Below are 25696 nucleotides of genomic sequence, written 5' to 3'. Positions count from 1 at the left end.
GTTTAGTAAATGTGTGTGGTGTGGACCATGGGGCTGCTTTGCATATATTTGCCATTGGTATATTTCCTAAGACTGCCATTAAAGCGCCTTTCTTACTAGTAGAATCTGCTTTATAAGTTAATAATAGCGGCCTTTTAGCTTTAAGATAGCAAGTCTGAATACACTTTACTATCCATCTGGCTAATCCCCATTTTGAAATAGGATTACCCTTATGAGTTTGTTGAAAAGTCACAAAAAGTTGTTTAGATTTTCTGAAATCTTTTGTTCTATCTACATATTAAATGGGAGCTCTTTTGACATCAAGTGTGAAGAGCTCTCTCAGCAACTGAATCTGGCAGTGGAAAAAAGACTGGTAATTCTACTGATTGATTAATGTGAAATGGTGAAACTACTTTTGGTAGGAATTTTGGGTTTGTCCTAAGTACCATTTTATTTTTGTGAATTTGGAAGGAAGGTTCTTCTAAAGTGAATGCCTGGATTTCACTAACTCTCCTTAAGGGAGTAATTGCTACTAGGAAAGCAACCTTCCATGAGAGAAAGTGAAGAGTGCAAGAAAGCATGTGTAGGAAGTTGGCTCTGTATGTGCTATTTCAAAGTAAGGAATAACATGCACAGAGTCCAAGGGTTCCCCTTAGAGGTAAAATAGTGGTAAAAATAGATAATACTAATGCTCTATTTTGTGGTAGTGTGGTCGAGCAGTAGGCTTATCCAAGGAGTAGTGTTAAGCATTTGTTGTACTTACACATCGACAATAAATGAGGTACACACACTCAGAGACAAATCCAGCCAATAGGTTTTGTTATAGAAAAATATCTTTTCTTAGTTTATTTTAAGAACCACAGGTTCAAATTTAACATGTAATATCTTGTTTGAAAGGTATTACAGGTAAGTACATTAGGAACTTTGAATCATTTCAATTGCATGTATACTTTTCAAGTTATTCACAAATAGCTACTTTAAAAGTGGACACTTAGTGCAATTTTCACAGTTCCTGGGGGAGGTAAGTTTTTGTTAGTTTTACCAGGTAAGTAGGACACTTACAGGGTTCAGTTCTTGGTCCAAGGTAGCCCACCGTTGGGGGTTCAGAGCAACCCCAAAGTTACCACACCAGCAGCTCAGGGCCGGTCAGGTGCAGAGTTCAAAGTGGTGCCCAAACCGCATAGGCTATAATGGAGAGAAGGGGGTGCCCCGGTTCCGGTCTGCTTGCAGGTAAGTACCCGCGTCTTCGGAGGGCAGACCAGGGGGGTTTTGTAGGGCACCGGGGGGACACAAGCCCACACAGAAATTTCACCCTCAGCGGCGCGGGGGCGGCCGGGTGCAGTGTTAGAACAAGCGTCGGGTTCGCAATGTAAGTCAATGAGCGATCACGGGATCTCTTCAGCGCTGCAGGCAGGCAAGGGGGGGCTTCCTCAGGGAAACCTCCACTTGGGCAAGGGAGAGGGACTCCTGGGGGTCACTTCTGCAGTGAAAGTCCGGTCCTTCAGGTCCTGGGGGCTGCGGGTGCAGGGTCTTTTCCAGGCGTCGGGACTTAGGTTTCAGAGAGTCACGGTCAGGGGAAGCCTCGGGATTCCCTCTGCAGGCGGCGCTGTGGGGGCTCTGGGGGGACAGGTTTTGGTACTCACAGTCGTAGAGTAGTCCGGGGGTCCTCCCTGAGGTGTTGGTTCTCCACCAGCCGAGTCGGGGTCGCCGGGTGCAGTGTTGCAAGTCTCACGCTTCTTGCGGGGAGTTGCAGGGTTCTTTAAAGCTGCTTCTTGAAACAAAGTTGCAGTCTTTTTGGAGCAGGTCCGCTGTCCTCTGGAGTTTCTGGTCCTCGTCGAAGCAGGGCAGTCCTCAGAGGATTCAGAGGTCGCTGGTCCCTTTGGAAGGCGTCGCTGGAGCAGAGTTCTTTGGAAGGCAGGAGACAGGCCGGTGAGTTTCTGGAGCCAAGGCAGTTGTTGTCTTCTGGTCTTCCTCTGCAGGGGTTTTCAGCTGGGCAGTCCTTCTTCTTGTTGTTGCAGGAATCTAATTTTCTAGGGTTCAGGGTAGCCCTTAAATACTAAATTTAAGGGCGTGTTTAGGTCTGGGGGGTTAGTAGCCAATGGCTACTAGCCCTGAGGGTGGGTACACCCTCTTTGTGCCTCCTCCCAAGGGGAGGGGGTCACAATCCTAACCCTATTGGGGGAATCCTCCATCTGCAAGATGGAGGATTTCTAAAAGTTAGAGTCACCTCAGCTCAGGACACCTTAGGGGCTGTCCTGACTGGCCAGTGACTCCTCCTTGTTATTCTCATTATTTTCTCCGGCCTTGCCGCCAAAAGTGGGGGCCGGGGCCGGAGGGGGCAGGCAACTCCACTAGCTGGAGTGTCCTGCGGTGCTGTGACAAAGGGGTGAGCCTTTGAGGCTCACCGCCAGGTGTTACAGCTCCTGCCTGGGGGAGGTGTTAGCATCTCCACCCAGTGCAGGCTTTGTTACTGGCCTCAGAGTGACAAAGGCACTCTCCCCATGGGGCCAGCAACATGTCTCTAGTGTGGCAGGCTGCTGGAACTAGTCAGCTTACACAGATAGTCGGTTAAGTTTCAGGGGGCACCTCTAAGGTGCCCTCTGGGGTGTATTTTGCAATAAAATGTACACTGGCATCAGTGTGCATTTATTGTACTGAGAAGTTTGATACCAAACTTCCCAGTTTTCAGTGTAGCCATTATGGTGCTGTGGAGTTCGTGTAAAACAGACTCCCAGACCATATACTCTTATGGCTACCCTGCACTTACAATGTCTAAGGTTTTGCTTAGACACTGTAGGGGTACAGTGCTCATGCACTGGTACCCTCACCTATGGTATAGTGCACCCTGCCTTAGGGCTGTAAGGCCTGCTAGAGGGGTGTCTTACCTATACTGCATAGGCAGTGAGAGGCTGGCATGGCACCCTGAGGGGAGTGCCATGTCGACTTACTCGTTTTGTCCTCACTAGCACACACAAGCTGGCAAGCAGTGTGTCTGTGCTGAGTGAGAGGTCTCCAGGGTGGCATAAGACATGCTGCAGCCCTTAGAGACCTTCCTTGGCATCGGGGCCCTTGGTACTAGAAGTACCAGTTACAAGGGACTTATCTGGATGCCAGGGTCTGCCAATTGTGGATACAAAAGTACAGGTTAGGGAAAGAACACTGGTGCTGGGGCCTGGTTAGCAGGCCTCAGCACACTTTCAATTGTAAACATAGCATCAGCAAAGGCAAAAAGTCAGGGGGCAACCATGCCAAGGAGGCATTTCCTTACAGCATGGGTTAAAATGTTGGACCCATAAGCCTTGGGGGCACGATGTTAAGATTCCAGGCAGGAGCTGGTGGCGCTCTAGGTGGATACATTTTTTTAAGGCCTTCCAATAAAAGCTTTTATGACAGGAATCCTAACAACAGAAGTATGCTGTCAGTTTTGTAGGTAGGTAGCCATTGCTGTTAAATGAATTTTAATAGATAAGTATGCAAGATTTTTGTAGATGAAGCAAATAACAGACAAGATCCTGTACTAACGCTATAAGTAGATCAATGTTTTTGGGTTGACAGTAATATACAAAATGTTTCCATTTAGCTGCATACTGCAGATATCCGAAATAAGACCAAAGGAGCCAAATCGCCAGGTTGAGCATACTGGGATTGGGATGCCTGATTTGACCTTTGTTTTGAGTCAACAGGTCTGGTCTGTTTGGAAGCTTGTGATGAGGTAATACAGACAGATCAAAGTGTTGTTTGTGTACTAGTGTTGATGTGCCCACGTGGGAGCTACGAATATGAAAGTGGAGGAGGTGTGACGGATTTTGTTGACCAAATATTGAATTAGTGGGACAGGGGTAAAAGCATAAGTAAATAACTCTCACCAATTGATCCATAGAGCATTGGCCTTGGATCGATGATGTGGAAACCTGGATGCGAAGCTTGGGCATTTTGCGTTTTTCGCTTGTTGTAAAGAGGTCTATGTCTTGGGGTTTTTATAACTGCTAAGACAACATTGCCATTTAAACTAATTACAAAGGCCAGAACTTCCTTTTTAATACATGTAGCTCAGCCCTCATGTAGACCCATCAAGCACTACGGTAGGGTGCTGCACAATAAAAGTAGAACATGTATTTTTATATGTCCTAACTTTCATAAAAAAATTAAATACAAAAAAACACACATCTTTTTTGCTGCAGAAAGGCTATTAGCAAGTACAGGGTTACACGCTGGCAACTCAGTTTTGCCAGCTGCTGAATGGGACTACAAAAGCTGGTGCGTAAAGTTATCAAAAGAATTGTTACATTAAACTCAAATTAATGTCAAATTTAAACTTAATGCAACTTTTGAGTAACCAGAAACTTCACACTCTGTTGTCCTAGTTTTTCAGTGGCCATTTACAGTTGTTGGCCATGAGACAGTCTTCTGCTGCCCTGGGGAGATGTGTGAACGACTCCCAGGAAGGATACCATAGGTGCCTGTCATTGGAAGAGGTGTTACCTTTCCCTGGCAGGAAGCCCAAACAGGGAGTGAGCTCAAAGGTTTAGCTTTCCAGGGGAAGCCACATTTGAAATGCAAATATCGAACAACCATGAGAGGGGCCACTCCTTTATTTTGTTTGGTGTCCAAAAACAGTTGCCAAACCAGTTTTCCAGTGGGCGTGTAGCCCTAAGATAGCCACACTTCTAGGACAGGCTACCCACACCATGCATATTCCACTCTACACCACTCCACTCTCCTCTTCACCACACCACTGCACTATGCACCACTACACTCTATGCCACTGCATTCTATGCTTCTCTGCTCTACGCCAATGCACTCTTCGCCACCCTAGTCTACACCACTGCGCTCTTCACCGCTGCACTCTACACCACAACTATCTACACTGCACAACTACACAACTCTTTAATACTCAACTCTATGCTCCTGCACTCTATGCCAACCGACTGTGAGTTGCTCTAATCTACTCTGCACCATATGCCACTGCACTTCACACTGGGACACTCTATGAAACTGTACTCTACCAAGCACCACTCCACACCACTTCACTACTCTGAAACAATCTAGTGTACACCACTGCAGTCTATATCATGGAACTCTACATCACTACACCCTAAACCACAGCACTCTGACACTCTAATCTGCAACACTATACTCTCCGTCACTGACCTCTACACCAATCTCCTCTTCACAACTCCACTCTACGCCACTGCATTCTATGCCACTGTGCAGCACCATACTCTGCAACACTCTATGCCACTCAACTTTATTCTGCGCCACTGCATCACTCAACTCTATGCCACTACACTCTGCTATGCACCATTAATTTGCACCACTGCATTCTACGGTGCTGCATTGTATGCCACTGAATTCAATGCCACGGCACTCTACACCACTAAACTCTGCAACACTCTATTCCAATGCACTCTACACCAGTCAACTCTACTCTATGCCACTCTAGTGTATGGCACACTACATTGTTGTACTCATATACACAACACTGTCACTCCACTCCTCTCTACTCTACGTCACTAACTTTTAGACATAGTAAACAGCAGCCAGACTGGTGTACTACATGGTTAAAACACTTTGGCAAAGCCAACAGCTCTTCCAGAGGCGAGACCTACTGGGTTTGCCCACGCTTGTTATAAATTTGTGTTGGATTTTCTTTGTGTCAAGTTTCTTACTTGTTCAACTGTTATGGTACATCTAAATGATTTAAAATTGTTTCTTTGACAAAGCCTGACTGCCAAAAACAGAGCTAACCAGGGTTGAGTGAAGGTCTTGCAAATGAACCTGAATGGACCCAAAACGAGTCGGTGTACTTATTACACCATATAATAAACTGCATTTCCTCACAGTGACAAATATTTATACATATGCAAGTTCGAAGTAATCTGATTTGAAGAAAAGTGCTATAAAAAAAAATAGGTGCCACCAATGGTTGCCAGTATTATAACCAGTGGTACTGCAAATACAGTTCATGTGTGGCTCTTCCATACTACTAAAGTGTTTGTAATGAAGCACACCCCATCCCAGTGATCATTTCACACAGGTTTGACATTTCCGTCCTAATCTCCTCTGCCATTCTATCAGAGCTCTTCCCCAATATGGTAACTTTCACCACATCCACGCACAGCAATCACCGTCACCCACCAAAACTAAGCCTTCACCTCTCCCAGTGTACAAATCTATGCAAGGAGGTTGCACACTTGGCAAACCTGCACCAGTCCTCCTAAATACATCAGGGCAGATGTAGTTTAGAGCAGTCTCTCTGCTGATTTCAGCCATATTTGGCAACACATTCAACTGCAACTAGTGTGTGACATCTCCTAACATAGAAACGTTTTAGACTTTTGGTACTTGTCAGAAGACAAGAGTCCTATGGATTTGTGCGACTTGTTGCTTTCAATTTTCTCTGATAGCATAGCCAACAAAGGTCAACTGTGTGCCACTGTCTCATACAATCTTCACCAGCTTTTTCCGCTGGGATAATCTTGAATGAAGTTTATACGGAGAGACTGCCCGCTTGGCATGTTTACACCAGTCATCACAAATATATCATCAGTGGGGTAGCTCAAAGCAATATGACAGCTGAAATATTTACAGTAGTAATAAATTCAAATGCTGGTTGTGCTGCACATCTTAAAATCTATGAATGTGTCTGTCAGAAGAGAGGAATATAGATGGGAATACAAAAGGGGTTGTCTTAGGTTCCTATGTTCAAAAACACAGCAAAGTGCAGGTGTTTACCATTGGTACAGGCAATCATCACTAGCTCCACCTGCCACGTGGTTTGAGTTTTTTCCATTAGTGTCCTTTTCATGCTAATGATTTATCCATTCATCACAATTGCAGTTTTTCATTATTATTGATTATCCAAATAAATTGTGGATTCTTTGGCCAGCACACCAAATAGTTTATATATTAGTGGTTCGATTTATGCAGATGTTATGTTTGTGTGAGTGTGCATGATAATGTATATGCTTATTTGTGCATGGTACATCACAGATCACAAGGTCTACCTGTTTCCAAAATGTGTTTAACTGGATTCACAGGCATCCCAGTGAAAGGGACACTGAAAGATTTCCAGGGAAAAAAGGGCTCATGATATGCAGACATCTCAGCGCGGAAGACTATCAGTTTTAGACTTAGCCATACTCTTGCAGTACGGAATGCCAAATTATAGCCACAACTCAACATAGTCTAGGAAGCTAAACATGGTAGCAGACTGGAAAACATCTTGTAAGAACGTGTGTCAAATGCCAACTGGGAAACTCTCATAGATGCTTTTGGTGCTGAATCGGTTGAGCTCAGCTAGGGCCTAGACAGGGTGAAATTCCAGCATTGACTGATTTAATTGAAAACCATCTAACTTGCTGCTATTCTTTTGAATATACTTTCTTAGTACCTATTCTATTGTGCCTGTTCTGTTTCTTTTGGTTACTGCACATATTAACATTATGTGCTTTAGGCATTTATTATCATTAAAGCCTATTAAATTATACAGTACAGCTTTCTTGCTTGGAGAAAAAGGCTCTAGAACACACAAAAAAAATTCTCTAGTCACACGGTTCGTTGTTGCCCTATACACATTCTTAAATAGGAGCGGTAGGAGGGAGGAGATGTGTGCGCTATAGTCTGCCCGACTTTCTGGCTCGCGGCTGAAGGGTTGGTGAAACCTGCACCTTTCAGAGGGCTTTGGATTTCTAAAAAACAGGCTGTATTTGCTGTTGAAACCTCAAAAAGGTGTCATGTTGTCCAACTCATGGGCTTGCGTTTGAGTACCCATTGGGGGAGTAGGGGGACACAAGACTCTTCCAAATATTACTAATGCAGAGGCATCTGTTGTGATATTTGTTGTGGTATTGGAGCTATTAACCGTAGCATCTGCTAAGCTTAACTAGCAAAAGTTTTTTCTTGTTCCAATTGTTTCACTACGAATCACATTTTGAATTGGCCATAAAATGCCTGTACAAATAAAGGCACATTTCAGCAAACGTAGCATAGCCACTTGAATCGTTTAATTAATGAGTGTATTTTGATCCTGTAGATCCTGAAATGAAACAATTCACAACATAGAGCTGTTATTCCTGCAAATTCCGAACGCTTTGCAACATTGGAAATTCCTATATTTTTCTAAGAACAACAAGCATGGATTTTATTTTAGGAGGGACCGGGGTTGAGAGAATTACCACATGTAGTGGAACTCTTAAAATTGAGTCCCTTAGAGCGTCCAGGCTCTACTTAGCATTTACTAGTTAGTTGTACTGCTTCTCCTGACATAGGACATTTAACAATACATCAAAGTGCATTGTTTCGGAGAAGTGCACTTTGATGTATTGCAGATTATAAATTGGGAGGTTGTGCATTGGACCGGTTAAGTCTCCATGTCCCTCATTCAGTATGAAGATAGGACATTTAGCTGCATCAGAATTAAGACACTAGGGGGGTTATTACAACTTTGGAGGAGGTGTTAAACCGTCCCAAATGTGACAGATATACCACCAGCCGTATTACGAGTTCCATAGGATATAATGGACTCGTAATACGGCTGGTGGTAAAGCCGTCACTTTACTGTCACTTTTGGGACGGATTAACACCTCCTCCAAAGTTGTAATAACCCCCTAGGTCTGGCTGTTGCGGTACAGGCACCTGCTGCGATGCAATTAGACTATAGTCTATTAATGCAGTAATGTGCAAAACGCCCTCCGAGAAATAAGAAAATTACATTATTTTATCACTTGCAATACAAACGAAATGGAGGCAGTCTATCCTCATATAACATCCCAAGTTAAGCCTAGGATATTGACTAAGAGCTTCATTACGATCTTGGCAAACAAGGTTACTCCATCACAAGCGTGACAGATATCCTGTCTGCCGTTTTATGACTATTATATCCCATGGAAATCGGAATATGCAGACGGAATATAAGTCACATTTGTGACAGAGTATTCCATCTGCCAAGATCGTAATCAGGCCCTCCCTGTGTTCCTTGTGGCATGATACCACCTATAGAGAAGTGCTTTACATGGGAAACAAAATTTGCTACTGAATATACTACTAAGCATGGTAACACCGTTAGCTGAATTATCAGGAGGTATTAAAATAAATACAGGAAGAACATGGAGCCCCTCTGGTGGATTATTTGGGTATGAAGTTAATTGGTAATTATGATACCGTCTCCTCAATACTTCTTAGTAAGTCCAGGAGAAACAGCATTATTCACTGTGCACCAGTACTTGGAGGTTCTTCCAGTGTAAGACTATAAGAACTACCTGAAATTATTTAAGATCGATATACCTCTGTGGGTCAAGGTACTTTGGGTACCCTTCAAATTGAAACTCAGATCCTAAAACGAGTCTATGGGTTCCATTAAGGAAAAAGCTCAGAAACTAAGAAAGGAAACTTGGATTGAATATCCACCACAGCAGGAGTTCAGGAAGGGTGGATACAATTTGAGGAACCATGAAAAAATGAAATGCCAGATAGGAATCAGTATACTGCTGGTCAATAGGTTGAGCATGCAAGCACTCTGACGTGTTGTAATCTATCTGGGGGCTTTTAACCACGCCCACCACCATCACTCATTCATGGGCTTGCCATTCAAAAACCCCTTGTTATCATTGGTAAATGCTTTACATTTGTCCGTCCTTGGGGCAGTTTTGTTACCGCCTTGGCCATCGACCCCTGTTACATGGATAACTGCACGTTTGCTGATACGTTTGATTGCGTGCAAACTTTTTTCCTTTTGTCTGTCCTTCACACTCATGTCGGCCATGGCATTTTGAATGGACTAGCTTATGTCTGTTTTACTTTTCATTTTCAATTTATGTGGCAAAAAAGTCCAGTTAGGAATTTACAACGCTGATAGCTCTAATTCGAGCAAACGAGAGACCCGTTGCATTGCAAATGCTTGTATTTTTCCATGACTTTGGGGACAGTAAGGAGTAGACAAGCTAAGTATTGTAGGAAGAACAAATACAGCAGACCAGAAAGCAAGAAAGAACCATAATGTGACTTTGAAATTAACATAAAGAAGGAAAAGAAACGGTTCAGAATCCAAGGCTCGAGAGTAGCAAGTTTGACAAAGAAAAAGCATGCCTCAGAAACTGCAAATCCTTATATGGCACAGACTTGGACAGTAGCACTTCTGGATAGTGCAGTGTCAGTAACAACATTTTGCTAAACTTCAATAATATATTAAGGTAGAAATATATAGGGGATTTTCTACCGGAATATATACCCTCCTGATAAAGTTAATAATGAGAAACTCAAAATCAAACAAGGGGCATAAATTGCACTCATTTATCAGATGCCTATGAGTTCATCCTTGTTTAGGAAGATAGGCCTCCATCCTTTGTAATAGACGCACCTCAAGGATAGTAGGTAAAAATGGAAGCATTTTATTCTTTAGTATCTGAGGAGGTCAGCGGAAAATATGCATGCAAGTGGGATTTGAAACAAGATCTTGTATTATACAGAAAACCAAGCAGAGGGGGCAAGCAACTTTATGCCACTGGTGATTCCCCTACTGAGCCAACCACACCTTCAGGCTCAATAGCCATTGACACCAGAGGCAAGGTGTGATACAGAAGCCATCCAGGATCAATACAAGTGTCAGGCTGTGATCATGCCATGCCATTCCACAACGAAAACTTTGCAGTTTTCTTCTTTTCCAAGTATTAAAACCAAACAACTCCTTTAGAGTTGTGACAGGCTAATAGTTTGGATGCACACAGTGTCAAATACTCACAGAATTGTACTGATGACAAAAATATAAAATTACGCTTTGCTAATGGCTTTCTTAGCCAAAATATAATGCCTGTGTCAAATTATAGACCAGGTTTTATTTTTGGTACTATCCATTATGTGTATACAAGATTACCTTTGGGACTAAAATAGCTCTTTACAGCAAGAATTATGGAGATCTAACTAGAAGATCCTGATGTGCTGCAAAACAATGATGACATATATGCTGCAGAAGAGGGCTTAAAAGTACATTCTAATATGGACAAAATAGTGGTTTTGTAAAGTTTTATTTTGATCCAGTGTCAAGATAGCAAATCAAAAATTGCATATTTGAAACATAACATTCTTTGGTTACAAAGTATTCAGTGAGGGGAAATGTTTAGGACCAGACTGCCTACAGAAGTGTGCTATTTTACAAGCTTCAAATATGCTGAGAAATCTACATGAACACTTTTTATTGTGTTTTTCTAACACCAAACACTGCATACAGCACAGACAACAGAATATGAATGCAATTTCTGATCAGAGTTGACCAACACCCTCCTGCTCACCTGCTATGTTTGGAGCTTGCAGCCACCCCTTGCTAGTGTCCGTGGTTTGGGCTCTCCCGGATGTCTTTCTCCCCTAAGCCATCTGTGTTCTTATGGGGTTTAGAACAATAGAGAATTTGGAAGTTGAGCAAGTAAAACCCTTACAAGATTTAATGATGCCTACCCTGTTCTGAAAAGTGGACGCAAATAAGTACAGATATTTTATGCGGAATACAAGCAGACATGTTAGAGATAAAATATATCCAGAGGAGATACGAAAACCTAGTGATTAGGGTTGTTCTTAGCACTTCAGTCTGCACATATCAAGTTTACAATGAGGAACAGTCGATCCCCGGGCATACAAGTCACATCGGTATTCGACTGCAGAGGAAGATTTCACTCCAACTGAGTAAATTCCCAAAGCTGTACAGATAGCCATTTTAAAACAACATCTTCTTGCACATGTAAGGTAAATTATTGTCGTTTTTTCCCTACCGTCCTTAGAAGCTAGCATACCCAAAGCACATTAACTACACCTACATAGGGGGAAAATTGCCACAATGCAAAATTCTAATAATGACGTAGTAAAATCCGAGCATGGTCCTACACTTAGGGGTCAGGAATTTCTACATTAACAGCAAACAACAACGCTCACTGCACATGCATTGCCCGTACTGGAGTATAGAAGGATGTTCTATATTGATGGCTTTGTGCAGTCGGTGTTGGGCAATAAGCAAAAATACTCTGTGGCTTGAACTGCATTACAGGGGGGTTTCTGAAGATGGCAACTTCAAGGCACTGCACAAACACCCTACAATCTTAGGTGATTATACTGCGCCTATAGCTGAGAATAATGCCCTCCTGCTTGTCCTTAAAAAGCTCATCCATCAGTCCCCACACTAACATTGTCAGATTCAGCATTCTATGTACAAGGCTACAATGTGGATTTGCCCCAATGGTACATGAATGGATTTAGAGTCATGAACAGGAAACGGTGTAAGACTCAGCAGATTTGGGGAAAAGGTTGCTGCCCTTCAGGACAAACCTCCTTTGGTACATGTACAATTAAATAGCCCATAAAAGTGAAGGAAGTCATGCTAAAGAGAACTGGGCCACTAACAGTTTCTAAGACAGCTTGCCAAACCTTTATTGTTGCTGCTGCAACCTGACCTCAAACCAAGATTGATGCAAAAATCAGGATGGCAATGAAAGAAACATAAAAAGGGGGAAAAACCCGGCTGATTTCACATTTAAGTATACACATTCACCCAAAAGACAAAGTTCCCATGGTGTTTATACCAAGGGTTGGGCATAGACCTATGCCTCACAAAAGAGCTAGATTAGATATAGTCAGAGCAGCTCATAAAAAGGTTAGCTTCACCGCATGATAGCATCAGTGCTATAGTACACATTTTGCAGCAATTATACTGGTGGCCATAATTACCTAGGAATGCAAACAAATATGTGCAGCAATGAAACATTTGTCAATTAATAAAGCATTCTACTGTTGTAAGACCAGCATGTATTCCTCTCTTGATATTAATTACATTTTTCAATGTTGTTTTCACAAACCATGACAGGCCCTCTGCCAGCAGTCAGTCAAAATAAATATGCATTGGTTACAGTCAATTCTTGCTCTAGATTTCTTTTCGTTCGGTCACAAAAGACTGCCACTACTCAAGTTGTCATAAAAGCCTTCCAGTGCCTAGTAACAAAGGGAGAAATACATAACTTTCATTTAGTCAGTGGTTGTTATTTCATTGTGAAAACGTTTAAGGGTGTTAGGTCTGCTCTGGGAGTACATCTGCAATACTCACATCCATTCCGCCCAGAATCAAACTGAGTTATTGAGTGCACAACAGTGCACTCAAACTAGCCTTGACCACTAAGGTACTGGATTCAAGCTTATCGTGGTATTCTAACCTGTACAGGCCTCAGAGAGGAAACTTTCAAACACAAAAAAAAAGACTCGGACTCAGCTACTGAAGAGAAAGCTGCAGTTAACGGGTGGCTTCCAAAAACGGGAGAGATAGCCTGGAAATAGATTCCCGATACAGAGCTACTCGTACCATCCTGAAGACCACCGGAACCAGTTCTTTGGTTAGAAGGTACTCATACTGTACTCCTGCTTAGAGCTAAGGAATGTGTGGACTGATCCCATCAAGAAAAGAAGCTTTACAAGGTAAATTGTTTAGCGGCCCGCCGCCAAAGCAAAAAGCCAAGCGGATATAATTGACCCCATCCAAGGGACTCATTAACCTGTTAGGTCTCCAACTTTACACTCAGTATCAAGTACAGATCCTGATGTGGTGCAAACAACATCTTCAACAAGTGAACCTGCGATAACCTCTACAATGCTTGCTACAACTGCAACGGTATGTCTGTTGAGGAATAAGACCCATCACCCTGGCAATTCTGATACAGTCTCGTGAAGAGACTCAAGAAACAAAAGTAATGAGCCGACAAGCGGATTCTTAACAGTTGCTGGGGCCGTGACCGATACATATGCCCACCACTGTCCTACATTTAAATCTATGCTGCAATATATTTGTTCCTTTTTTTCGGTCAGCATGTTGATTATTATTTTGTTGCTGGAGTACAGGCACTAACATCCCTTATAGTTTAACAGAACCTCCGGTGATAAAGGAGCTGCAACCAGATTCTTCTTTATACCGAGTCAAGAGACTATTATGCTGTTAATGTAGCAACATAGCCTTTTACTGATGGTGTTCTTTGGGGAAAGGTTCCATATCATATTCAAAGCCCTACTGAAAGGATTCAAATTCCCTACATTCCCAGCATTTCATTGGGTGACATTTTAACACCTGGTCTTTTTGCAACTTCGTTAGACATCAGCACTGTGAACAAATTACGAATGCTATGAAATTATTAGCCTCATTAGACAATGCTCTGTATGTAGACGCCAACGATTATTTAAAAAATGTCCTGTTTTCATCATTACAGATACTATTACACTAATCAATCAACAAATCAAAGAGAAAAATATAATTTCACAATGTTGGAGCACTGAAGGACATTGTCCATTAACAGTCCCAAGTTTAGCAAAATAGTTTTTTTTTTTTTTTTTAAGAAGTAACAATAGATCTGCTCCTTCTGAATTAACATAAAAGTGAAAAGTTTAAAAATAACAGTCTTTGTTCAAGAGAGGACGGTATCCATATTTGTGCCTTTATCATTCCACCGAAGTGCATTCCCCCTCCTCCCAAAACTAGTATGGATTAAGTAAAGCAGGTGAGGGGGAGATGCAAGGTTACTAAAACAGGGTATTTGGCAGAAAGTCTTGAGTTATAATACCAGGAATGCGTCAAGATTTTTACATTTCTATTACAGACATAACTCTTTAGACAAATTCAGACTAACAGGTTTTTACAATCTACGGAGGCAATTAGTAAAGATTTCTGGAAATCGACTGTAGGTGCTATGAAATCTTTTTTCATATTCTGAATCTAAAGAGACTCCTTTGCTGATGAAGGAATTGCTATATGCCTGCACCAATATTTCACTAGCATGTGTCCCTCCCACTAAATTAATAACTGACCTGTGCAGCCTCATCTGGAGCCCTACTTAGATACAGAAAAAACACAAGAGATAAACTGGTTACTTTGGTGACCAGCTCCCAGGGCCAAAATCAGCTTCACTGACAATAGAAAGAAAAAATAAACAACCACCTTGTTTTCCATGTTCAGCAGTTTTGTCCGATTCCTATATCAAAAAACACCTATGTGCCATGGAAAAAAGCACGTGTTTCAATTAAAAGAAAAATAATTTTACAAAAATCCAAAAGTAATAGAAATCCTGGATGTTTACAAGGCTTGACCTGGCAGCCTGGAATTATTCTATGGTTACGAATCTGGCAAAGATTCTCTCTCTGCAGAACTAATGGTAACGATAGGAAACACTTGTCTCAGGTGGCCATGTATATGATGAATAATTTACAGGAGATGGTATGTTATATTCACTTCTGATAGATACAGTTATGGGGACAAGTCTGAACAACAGTCAGCCCTTATAATTTGATATCATGAGCACAGGGCGAACCAGATGAATGAAGGTGATATGGGAGCACAGGGTATACATGTTGTTCTGCATCTCAAAGACATGCTTACACTATCACTCATTAGAAAGTTTGACAGTAGTACTAGATGCACTCATTCCAATATAATGTTTCCAAGTTGTAGAATTCTCAGTGTCTCCTTTTATCAGCTCTTGATGCTGAACTTCTTTTTCACAAGCATTTCAAAACCTGGTTGTTGGCCCTGCCTCTATGAAATGCCCAGTTTCTGTTTGGACTGTTCCCCTTAGTCTCTTCCCGTCAGGTTTTGTAGCATACTTTAGCGCTAAGATGCCCAAGGGTGGCCATGCGCTCAATAAAAAGCAGCTTAATGATGATTAATATCTCGTTAGAACACCCTTTTTCCCGTCCTCTGCTTTCATCTAGCAAATCAGTGGAATTGTGGTATTCGTGTTGCTGAACTCACATATTTGTACTTTGTACACCACTCCGAAATGCCACTTTCCGAGGCCCTAATCTAAAACGTAGTCAAAGTCCATTCTCCACAAGGAGCGAATAGATCATATACAGTGGCCCACCACTGGGGAGGCTAAGAGTGTTCTACTCTTCCCCTTGAAGAGGAGATTGGAAGATACTACACCTTGTAGCATGGAGAGATCCAACAGCAATCTGTTATCACATTGCTTCCAGTGGTCTGAACACACCACTTCTTAGGCACACAGACAATCCCACACCAAACACTGGCATTAATCACACACCCCACACTGCCATCACCAGTCCCAATAAAGTACACAAGGAGGACAGCATACCTCTGCCAGCTTTTCAAAACCCTGCGAGTGGCCATGCTGCCGCTCCACATGCTGCTTCTGGGCATAGCGCCGATTGCCATCCATGATAAAAGCCACGTGCTTAGGCATTGGTCCAGCCTAAGAAGGGAAGAATGAGAAGGCCCGGTTACACCTACACACACCAGCACTATATTCTCAGACAGCAAAGGCCTGCTTATATTCAAGAGCTCACTTCTGAACTCGGTTAACAAATCCCATTGCACCCAAGACTAGTGCTACCTAATTTTTGTCCCCAAATCCGGCTGCATTTTCAGGTCATATGCTTTCCATTATTCATGCAAATCAATCTCTACCCCAGCTTTGTACTTAGACAACCATGGAGGTTAATTTAGCTTATGCCTCCTGCTTTCTTGTGACTGGGCTACAATGGAAAGCTGGCTTATAGCTTTCCATGCTCCTCTATTGAATTTTGTTGTGAGAGGAATCAGCTCTTTTTGCAATGCTCTTAGACCCACTCACAATCCCCCAGGAAGTTGAACTTGTTCTTACCTTTAGAAGGCTAGCACAGATCCTTTCGAAGAAGTTGAGCTCACCCTCGCGGATCCATGACATTCTTAAAAGTGAGAGGTGGTGACCCTTCTTCCAAAAAGCTTAACAAGTTGTTAAATGCCTGCTTGATAAAGAAGGTGCCCATTAGACTGCAAGTGACATTTTAAACATTTTTTATATATCAATCATTTATTTAAAAGTACCACTGCTCGCCAGGTAAATAAAAGAAGTTGGGAATGTAATGCAGCAAAACAGAGAAAAGACACCTTGAACTAGGAGTCTTGCTGAAGCCACAAAATGTATGTGTGCAAATCTCTAGTAAAAGGTATAGCCTTTTTGGGGAGTTTTTCCATCTAAAAGGGATGAAAAGCCCAAATAGATGCTGGTTCTATGCAGGGTAAGATTCTCAGGGATGCGCGTGGAATGTCTTCTCCTGCTGATAATTAGGTAGGTGATGGAAGGAATGCCTGCAGCAATCTAAAAACAGGGCAATCACTCTGCCAACTCCTTGTGCTTTCTAGATAAATGCCCACCTTCTGCAAATCAGTACTGACTCTGCTCCTCAAACGAACAGTCTATTTTGACCTGCCAGCTGTGTTGCCATCCAGAAGTGAACACAAGCAGTCCCAGACCGATTTCGGCCTGATCACCGTAGTTAGGTGTAACTTGGCTTTTATGGCACAGTGAACCAACAACCCAAGTCTGGGTAAAAACCCTTTTCCATTTAAGGTGCTACATCAAATACACAAAAGGTGATTAGGCTATTTGCAAGCATTCCTCTAAATCACTGGAATCGTCCTGGAAAGCATGTCGACCCATCGTTTTTCTCCCACTGCCCATCCCAGACTGCCAGACAAGCTTCCCACCAGAGCCATCATCCAGTCCCCTAAGAGGGGAACACAAGGAAACCCAGAGTGGTTTTGGTTTTATCTACACCTTGGTCACCACAGACTTAATGGTTACCTCCTTGGCTGCAGCGCTGAGGCGCCAAGGACATAACAGTTACGTACTTCGACCAGCTTATTGGGGGGGGAGCCTCCCACCCCTCTCCCATGGGCAGGGGTGGAAGGAGAATCGCTTCCCCTTCCACCCTCTTTCCCTGCCAAGTGACGTTTGATGAGGTCAGCGCTCATTTGTGTGATGACCTCATCAGAGGCCACCTCCATCGCGTGATTGGAAGAGAAATACTTGCATTTCTCTTTCGATCCACAGGTAGGGGCAGACAGGGATACAAAGGAAAGGCAAGGCCTTTCCTCTGATGTCTTTCTGAGCATTTCTGCACTCTGATCATGAAGCGACCGGGCTGCAGAAATGCCCACTAGACACCAGAGAGTTTTTTTGTGTGTATGTGTGTTTACTCATAAGGGGAGCGACCTCTTAAGCAAGGGTCGCTCCCTAGGGGGGAAAATGTATTATTAGGCCTTTCCGGTCCCCCTGCGGGCAGATCGGCCTATCGGCCAATTTAATTAAGCCAATCTGCTCCCGGGGGGTTGGGGGGCTGATGCCACTAGATACCAGGGATATATATATTTATTTTAAACGTGGGGAGTGACCCCTCAGCCAAGGGTCGTTCCCCTGGGGGTCAAATTGTTTTTAGGCCTTTTCTGCACCCCTTGGGGGCAGATAGGCCCATTTTTATTAGGCCAATCTGCCCCTAAGGGGGGCAGAAACCACTAAACACCAGAGGTTTTTTTGTGCCAATTTCAGGCAAGGGGAGCGACCCTTGCCTAAAGGGTCACTCCCCTGGGGGACAAATTTATTTTAGGCCATTTCTGCCCCCCTTGGGGGCAGATCAACCTAGGCATGAGGGATTTTTTTTTTTTTTTTTACTAATTGGGAGCGACCCCTTAGACAAGGGTCACTTCCCTGGGGGCAATTTTATTTTAGGCCTTTTTGGGGGCAGATTGGCATATTTGTCTTAGGCCACTAAACACCAGAGATTTTTTTTTGCGCTAATTTCATGCAAGGGTAGGGATCCCTTAGGCAAGGGGGGGGCAAGTTTATTTTAGGCCATTTCTGCCCTCCCTTGGGGGCAGATCTGCCTATTTTAACTACTTTGGCACCAGGGATTGGTGTGTGTTTTGTATGGGAGGGCAGTGCCTTGGGCAAAGGTAGCTCCCCATGGAAGCACATTCGTGTTGGTCATTTCTGCCTTCTTTGAGGCAGAGCGACGTATTTTTGTAAGGCCCATCTGCCCCCAAGGGGCCAGAGAGCCCAGCAGAGATCAGGGAAGATTTCTTTTTTTTTTCCCTTTTAAAATGAGGGTGGGGTTTTGGCCATACCCCCACCCCAAATAAATGGGGACAAAGCTGTTCTGCCTACTAGATGCCACGGAATTGTGAAAAAAAAAAAAGAAAAAAAAAAAGTGGGCTTATGGCTACCAGCCAGTATGGGCATGGTTATGCCCCCACCCCAACTAAAGGGGGTAAGAGTCTTTCAGCTCTCCCTCTGCACACTAAAAGATCTTATCCCAATGGCAAGCAAGAGGGCATTTGATTATTCTGGGGTTTGGTTTTACATTTGGGCCATGAGAGCTTGTGTTACTCTCAAAATCATCCCACTTGGAATGGTGAGGGCTGCACTTTTTGGACTTTGGGACACTGCCATTTAGAAAAATCTACGAGACCTAGACATATCTGAAAACTATCTGGGTGAGTCTAGGGTGGTGTGCTTCACATGCACCACGCACCATTTTCTTACCCACAATGCCCTGTAAACCTCCAACTTTGCTTGAAATCACACATTTTTCCCACATTTTTGTGATGGAACCTTCTGGAATCTGCAGGAATCCACAAAATTCCTACCACTCAGTATTGTCGCATCTATATTGATAAAAATTCTGCCCCACTTGTCAGCCGAATTTTTTTTTTTTTTTTACAAACTGCCCGTTGGGACCCGCTTTGGTTCCTCTTCAATTTTGACATATTTTTGGCTCTTCTCTGTCACAGGCACTTGGCCCACCTACACAAGTGAGGTATAATTTTTATCGGGAGACTAAGGGAAACATTGGGTGGCAGGGAATTTGTGCCGGTGTGGTAGGCCCACACAGTAATGTGGGAAAAATGTGATTTCTTTTAGCTAAATTTGAGGTTTACTGAGGATTCTGGGTAAGAAAACAATGGGGGATCCACACAAGTCACACCTCCCTGAACTCTCTCGGATGTCTAATTTTCAAAAATGTCTGGGTTTGCTAGGTTTCCCTAGATGGCTGCTGAGCCCAGGACCAAAAACGCAGCTGACCCCCCCCCCCCACCCCTGGAATTCGTATATGTGCAAATAACCACTGCTTCTCAACACCTTATCTTGTGCCCATTTCAGAAATACAAAGGTTTCCATGACACCTATTTTTCACTCTTTATATTTCACCAAATGAATTGCTGTTTACCCGGTATACGATGAAAACCCATTGCAAGGTGCAGCTCTTTTATTGGCTCAGGCTACCTTTAGGTTTCTTGATGAACCTACAAGCCCTATATATCCCTGCAACCAGAAGAGTCCAGCTGACGTAACAGTATATTGCTTTCAAAAATCTGCCATAGCTGGAAAAAGATTTATAAGAAAAACGTGGACAGAAATGGCTCTTTTTTTCCACCTCAATTTCAATATTTTTTAATTATAGCGGTTACCTTCTGTAGGAAAACCTTGAAGGTTCTACACAAATGACCTCTTGGTGAATTCAAGAATTCAGAATGTCATCTACTTTTCAGAAATGTTTAACTGTCTGGGATCCAGCATTGGTTTCACACCTATTTCTGTCACTAACTGGAAGGAAGCTAAAAGCACAACAACAACAAAAATAGTAAAAATGGGGTATGTCCCAGTAAAATTCCACAATTGTGATGAATAATGTGGTTTTCTGACTCAAGTCTGCCTGTTACTGAAAGCTGGGAGGATGGTGATTGTATCACCGCAAATCCTTTGTTGATGCCATTTTCAGGGGGGAAAACCCACAAGCCTTCTTCTACAACCCTTTTCCCCCCAAAAATAAAAAAATAAAATAAAAAAAGTCTGTGTTTTGGCTAATTTCTTGGTCTCCTCCAGGGGAACCCACAAACTCTGGATACATCTACAATCCCTAGGATGTTGGAAAACAAGGATGCAATTTTGGCGTGGGTAGCTTATGTGGCCACATGTTATGAGGGCCTAAGCACGAACTGCCCCAAATAGCCAAAAAAAAGGCCTGGCACCTGAGGGTATTAAGCCTGGTCAGTGAGGTACCTCCTGGCACCTATGGTACAGCAGCCAATCAGGTAGGGTGACACATGTCCCGGATTTTCCCCAGACAGTTCCGTTTTCCAGAGGTCAGTTTAAAAATCATGTTTTGATTTTTGGGAAGAAGGTCAAGTAAGCGTAGTTTTAGCTACATACACTCACACTTCTACACGTCTCTCTAGTTTTAATTAAGTAAAGTAAATAATATTTTTGGGAAAACACAGTAGCTATTCTGCATCAGCCTCTTTCAAGCAGCACAACAAAAGGTCACCTGGACCTTCAGTTCATGCTTCAGTGGATGGGAGGAGAGTACTGGGGGCAAGGGAGGAGGTCTTGTCCAATCTAAAAAGTAAGAGCCAAGGTTTGCTGATACTCTGCGACTGCTGATATTTGGTAAATTAAGAATTCTTGCAAATTAAGAGTTTTCACAAAAGTTACATTTACAGAAGGAGGTAGTGCTGGGTAGTGTTACACTGGATGAACCAGCTTCTCGGGTTTCAAAGTAGCAAGCATGCAGTGTATGAGAAAATAGCTTAGACATATTCTAGCACATCTGTACATTCAGCAGTGAATTCAGCTATAGAAATGGTTTTGAGCAGCAAAATTCTGAACTTTTGTCATTGTTTTGAAAACAGCGCCACAAACTGTGTCGACAGACAGACAGAGAGACACACAATGTATATTAGCTCTCCCTGGTATGGCTAAGCACATAACTGAATGAAATCACTGTATTCTTTTTTCTATTTCTGGCCTGTCCCAGGTTTTTGCTTGTTAAAATCTGGTCAGACTATCATCAGATCCAGACTTTGAGGTGCATGCAGCAATGCCTGCATTCAGGTTTCAGTACGTACCAGGCACAGACACCTGCATCCCTGCACCATCCAAGATGTATTCTTTTACTGCAACTCCTCCGCCTCTCACAATATTCAAAGGGCAGCGGAAACAAAGGAAGCGATTAACAAGCATTTGCAATGCAATAGGCCTCACATTTTCTTGAGTTAGAGTTATTGGCATTGTAAATTCATAACAGCTTTTCTTGCCATATAAATTGGTCAACCCTGCTTTATAATTTAATCTTTTACTACCATATAATTCCACTGGCCCTGCATATAACTAAAACACTTGCATTTACTTTTTCCCCCCGCGATCTGCATCAAAAGTTTGGAGACCCCTGGTTTGAACCTTTATTATGGTAACCTGAGCACTGTCGGATGCCAGAGTTTAACATTTTATATCAGACATCAAAGCAAAATCACCAAGGAAAAAAAAAAAAAAAAAAAAAACTTGGAAAATAAGGCTGGAAAACTATTTTCTTTTTATATTAATAGAATGAAAAATCTTGCAAGCATTCTTGCCTTGCATTTCAACAAAGCCCTAATGAAGTTAACTATGGCAGAACAGCCAGAGAAGATTTATGACTCCAGATGCCAGGCTCAGCAAGTTTCACATCACTGCTTCTAGGTTTAGTGACATTCTACCAGAAAAGGCATATTGGAGCTTTCGTGAGCAGTGAGCTAAAGGTTAAGCACAGGGTGTTTCTTTTGTAAAATAAGCTTATTATTGTTACATAAACATGCGCAAAAATAAGTTTCCTTCAAGATTAAATCAACACATGCACGCACAGGGCTGTACTGAAAGAATGTAAAACAGACGCTGGCAGTGGTAAAATAACATTAAAAACGAAGCATAGGAGCTATCTTTATCAAAGATTTAATGGTGGAGCAAATGTCCAGGAGCAAGAAGAGGACAGCACTGGAATAAAGCCAAAACATACGTCAGCAACATGGGGGTAAGGAGAGGTGGGAGGCATGGAATGCTGCAATAAAACGCAGGCAGTTACCAGCCTAAAAACACCCACAGTGAACAGGCAGCAACAAAGAAATGCCAAAGTAGTCCGTCACAGCAACAGATAAAGAAACCAAAGTGAAATAGTACAGCAGCTGGTCACTGCTCTAAAACACAAAAAGGAGGGAGAAAAGGGCAGAACTGACCACTAGCAAGCAAGATTTATTTTTAAAGGACACTGCAACCAACAAATGAAATTGCTTTAAGCCGTAAGAAGTATACTAAGAGCGTACACGAGGTTGAATGCTTAAGCTCGACCTAAAAGCCACTGAGACCGGATGTCTATATAATAAGCTGCTGCAGAGAAGCTTTCCTCTTTCAAAATGCTTCTTACTTTTTTGCAGTGAGAGAAGTCCTTGTTTACTTTTTTGAACTGCTACTTGGACGCTCACATGTACACAATGTCAAAATTGTATTACTGTGATGATAGGGAGAATGGGAAGAAAGCAGAGGTAATACCAATGATGCATACATTTATCAGCTGTTTCTTGGAAGAAGGTGAACATGAGTAGGAGTAGGACAAAAATCTAAGAAGACTTGGTTGTTTCAATAGGTGGGAGTAAGGAAAGTGCCAAGTGCCCCTCATACACAGCTTTGTATTTCCCTGGTATTCATCTTTAGCAAGACAACCCCGACTTTTAATTCTATATTTGGTGATCTAGTATACAGGGAGTGCAGAATTATTAGGCAAATGAGTATTTTGACCACATCATCCTCTTTATGCATGTTGTCTTACTCCAAGCTGTATAGGCTCGAAAGCCTACTACCAATTAAGCATATTAGGTGATGTGCATCTCTGTAATGAGAAGGGGTGTGGTCTAATGACATCAACACCCTATATCAGGTGTGCATAATTATTAGGCAACTTCCTTTCCTTTGGCAAAATGGGTCAAAAGAAGGACTTGACAGGCTCCGAAAAGTCAAAAATAGTGAGATATCTTGCAGAGGGATGCAGCACTCTTAAAATTGCAAAGCTTCTGAAGCGTGATCATCGAACAATCAAGCGTTTTATTCAAAATAGTCAACAGGGTCGCAAGAAGCGTGTGGAAAAACCAAGGTGCAAAATAACTGCCCATGAACTGAGAAAAGTCAAGCGTGCAGCTGCCACGATGCCACTTGCCACCAGTTTGGCCATATTTCAGAGCTGCAACATCACTGGAGTGCCCAAAAGCACAAGGTGTGCAATACTCAGAGACATGGCCAAGGTAAGAAAGGCTGAAAGACGACCACCACTGAACAAGACACACAAGCTGAAACGTCAAGACTGGGCCAATAAATATCTCAAGACTGATTTTTCTAAGGTTTTATGGACTGATGAAATGAGAGTGAGTCTTGATGGGCCAGATGGATGGGCCCGTGGCTGGATTGGTAAAGGGCAGAGAGCTCCAGTCCGACTCAGACGCCAGCAAGGTGGAGGTGGAGTACTGGTTTGGGCTGGTATCATCAAAGATGAGCTTGTGGGGCCTTTTTGGGTTGAGGATGGAGTCAAGCTCAACTCCCAGTCCTACTGCCAGTTCCTGGAAGACACCTTCTTCAAGCAGTGGTACAGGAAGAAGTCTGCATCCTTCAAGAAAAACATGATTTTCATGCAGGACAATGCTCCATCACACGCGTCCAAGTACTCCACAGCGTGGCTGGCAAGAAAGGGTATAAAAGAAGGAAATCTAATGACATGGCCTCCTTGTTCACCTGATCTGAACCCCATTGAGAACCTGTGGTCCATCATCAAATGTGAGATTTACAAGGAGGGAAAACAGTACACCTCTCTGAACAGTGTCTGGGAGGCTGTGGTTGCTGCTGCACGCAATGTTGATGGTGAACAGATCAAAACACTGACAGAATCCATGGATGGCAGGCTTTTGAGTGTCCTTGCAAAGAAAGGTGGCTATATTGGTCACTGATTTGTTTTTGTTTTGTTTTTGAATGTCAGAAATGTATATTTGTGAATGTTGAGATGTTATATTGGTTTCACTGGTAATAATAAATAATTGAAATGGGTATATATATTTTTTTTGTTAAGTTGCCTAATAATTATGCACAGTAATAGTCACCTGCACACACAGATATCCCCCTAACATAGCTAAAACTAAAAACAAACTAAAAACTACTTCCAAAAATATTCAGCTTTGATATTAATGAGTTTTTTGGGTTCATTGAGAACATGGTTGTTGTTCAATAATAAAATTAATCCTCAAAAATACAACTTGCCTAATAATTCTGCACTCCCTGTATATTTCATTTTCTTCTTAAAAATCCATTTTGTTGAATGCTCGAATGTGCCTCATGTTAATAGTCCAGAAGCTCCTGTGCCCTACCTTCCAACGGGAGAAAAACATTTTTTTGAACCTTGATTGTTGTATTTTTCAAAACAGTGAACCTAACATCCAATGCATATTGACATGTTCAGACAGCATGTTCCATGTGTGGTCTCCTTGAACATTACTTGGAGTACAGACAGTAATGCATATACCAAGTCCCCAAGCGGACTCATCCAAGAAGTCAATAAACCCCACCTCAGATGGGCCCATCAACCATCAGCAATGTACATCCTTATGTGTCCTGTTCATTCTGATCAGTATCAGAGTCCGTGGCCCCACATGTGTTAAACTCATCTAACAGCTGCCTCAAGGCTGCCACCACCACAGGTGCCCTCTCGTCTTTATGGAAAGCTACGTGTGGTGCTCCTCCGCAGTCCCCCATTCCAACACATCACAGACCCATAAATTCACACACGCTACCCGTGAGCCCATCCACTCTAAGATTAGCTAGGAGCAACGCTGATTGCAGGAATTTGTGGGATGTCTTGCACCTCCTGGGCCTCTTCACCATCCCCAGCAGGCATACCTCAGGTGTGCAGGGGACAACTATACCCGCAGTCCTAAACACCCTAGGGGCCACCTCTCTCAAGAAACCAAGGACTGCAACACATTGGCATGCCTGATGTAGAAAGGAGGCACTCTCCTCCCCTCAATGCATGCATTCAGTGACCCTAGTGGGGTCTATTCTATGAAGCTGAAAGGGAGACT

At 42.8% G+C, this 25696-nt stretch overlaps 1 protein-coding gene across 2 annotated transcripts in view; it reads right to left on the bottom strand.

The window, feature by feature from the left end:
- The window catches only part of DHDDS (dehydrodolichyl diphosphate synthase subunit), a 153622-nt gene that overhangs the window by 111181 nt on the left and 16745 nt on the right, over positions 1-25696 (bottom strand). Inside the window, exons 2-3 of one of the 2 annotated variants that reach the window (XM_069224040.1) lie at positions 16614-16737; positions 16086-16202 (exon numbers count right to left, since the gene is read on the bottom strand). In XM_069224040.1, the coding sequence (XP_069080141.1) occupies positions 16086-16202; positions 16614-16676 (180 nt within the window). In that variant the 5' untranslated portion in view covers positions 16677-16737. The remainder of the gene's footprint in view (positions 1-16085; positions 16203-16613; positions 16738-25696) is intronic. The other variant, XM_069224041.1, reaches the window with a different exon arrangement.

The sequence above is a fragment of the Pleurodeles waltl genome, chromosome 3_1, assembly GCF_031143425.1.
Source record: "Pleurodeles waltl isolate 20211129_DDA chromosome 3_1, aPleWal1.hap1.20221129, whole genome shotgun sequence".
NCBI classification, from domain to species: Eukaryota; Metazoa; Chordata; class Amphibia; order Caudata; family Salamandridae; genus Pleurodeles; species Pleurodeles waltl.
Note: the sequence above shows the minus strand (reverse complement) of the source record. Positions and strands in the feature narration are given on the sequence as shown.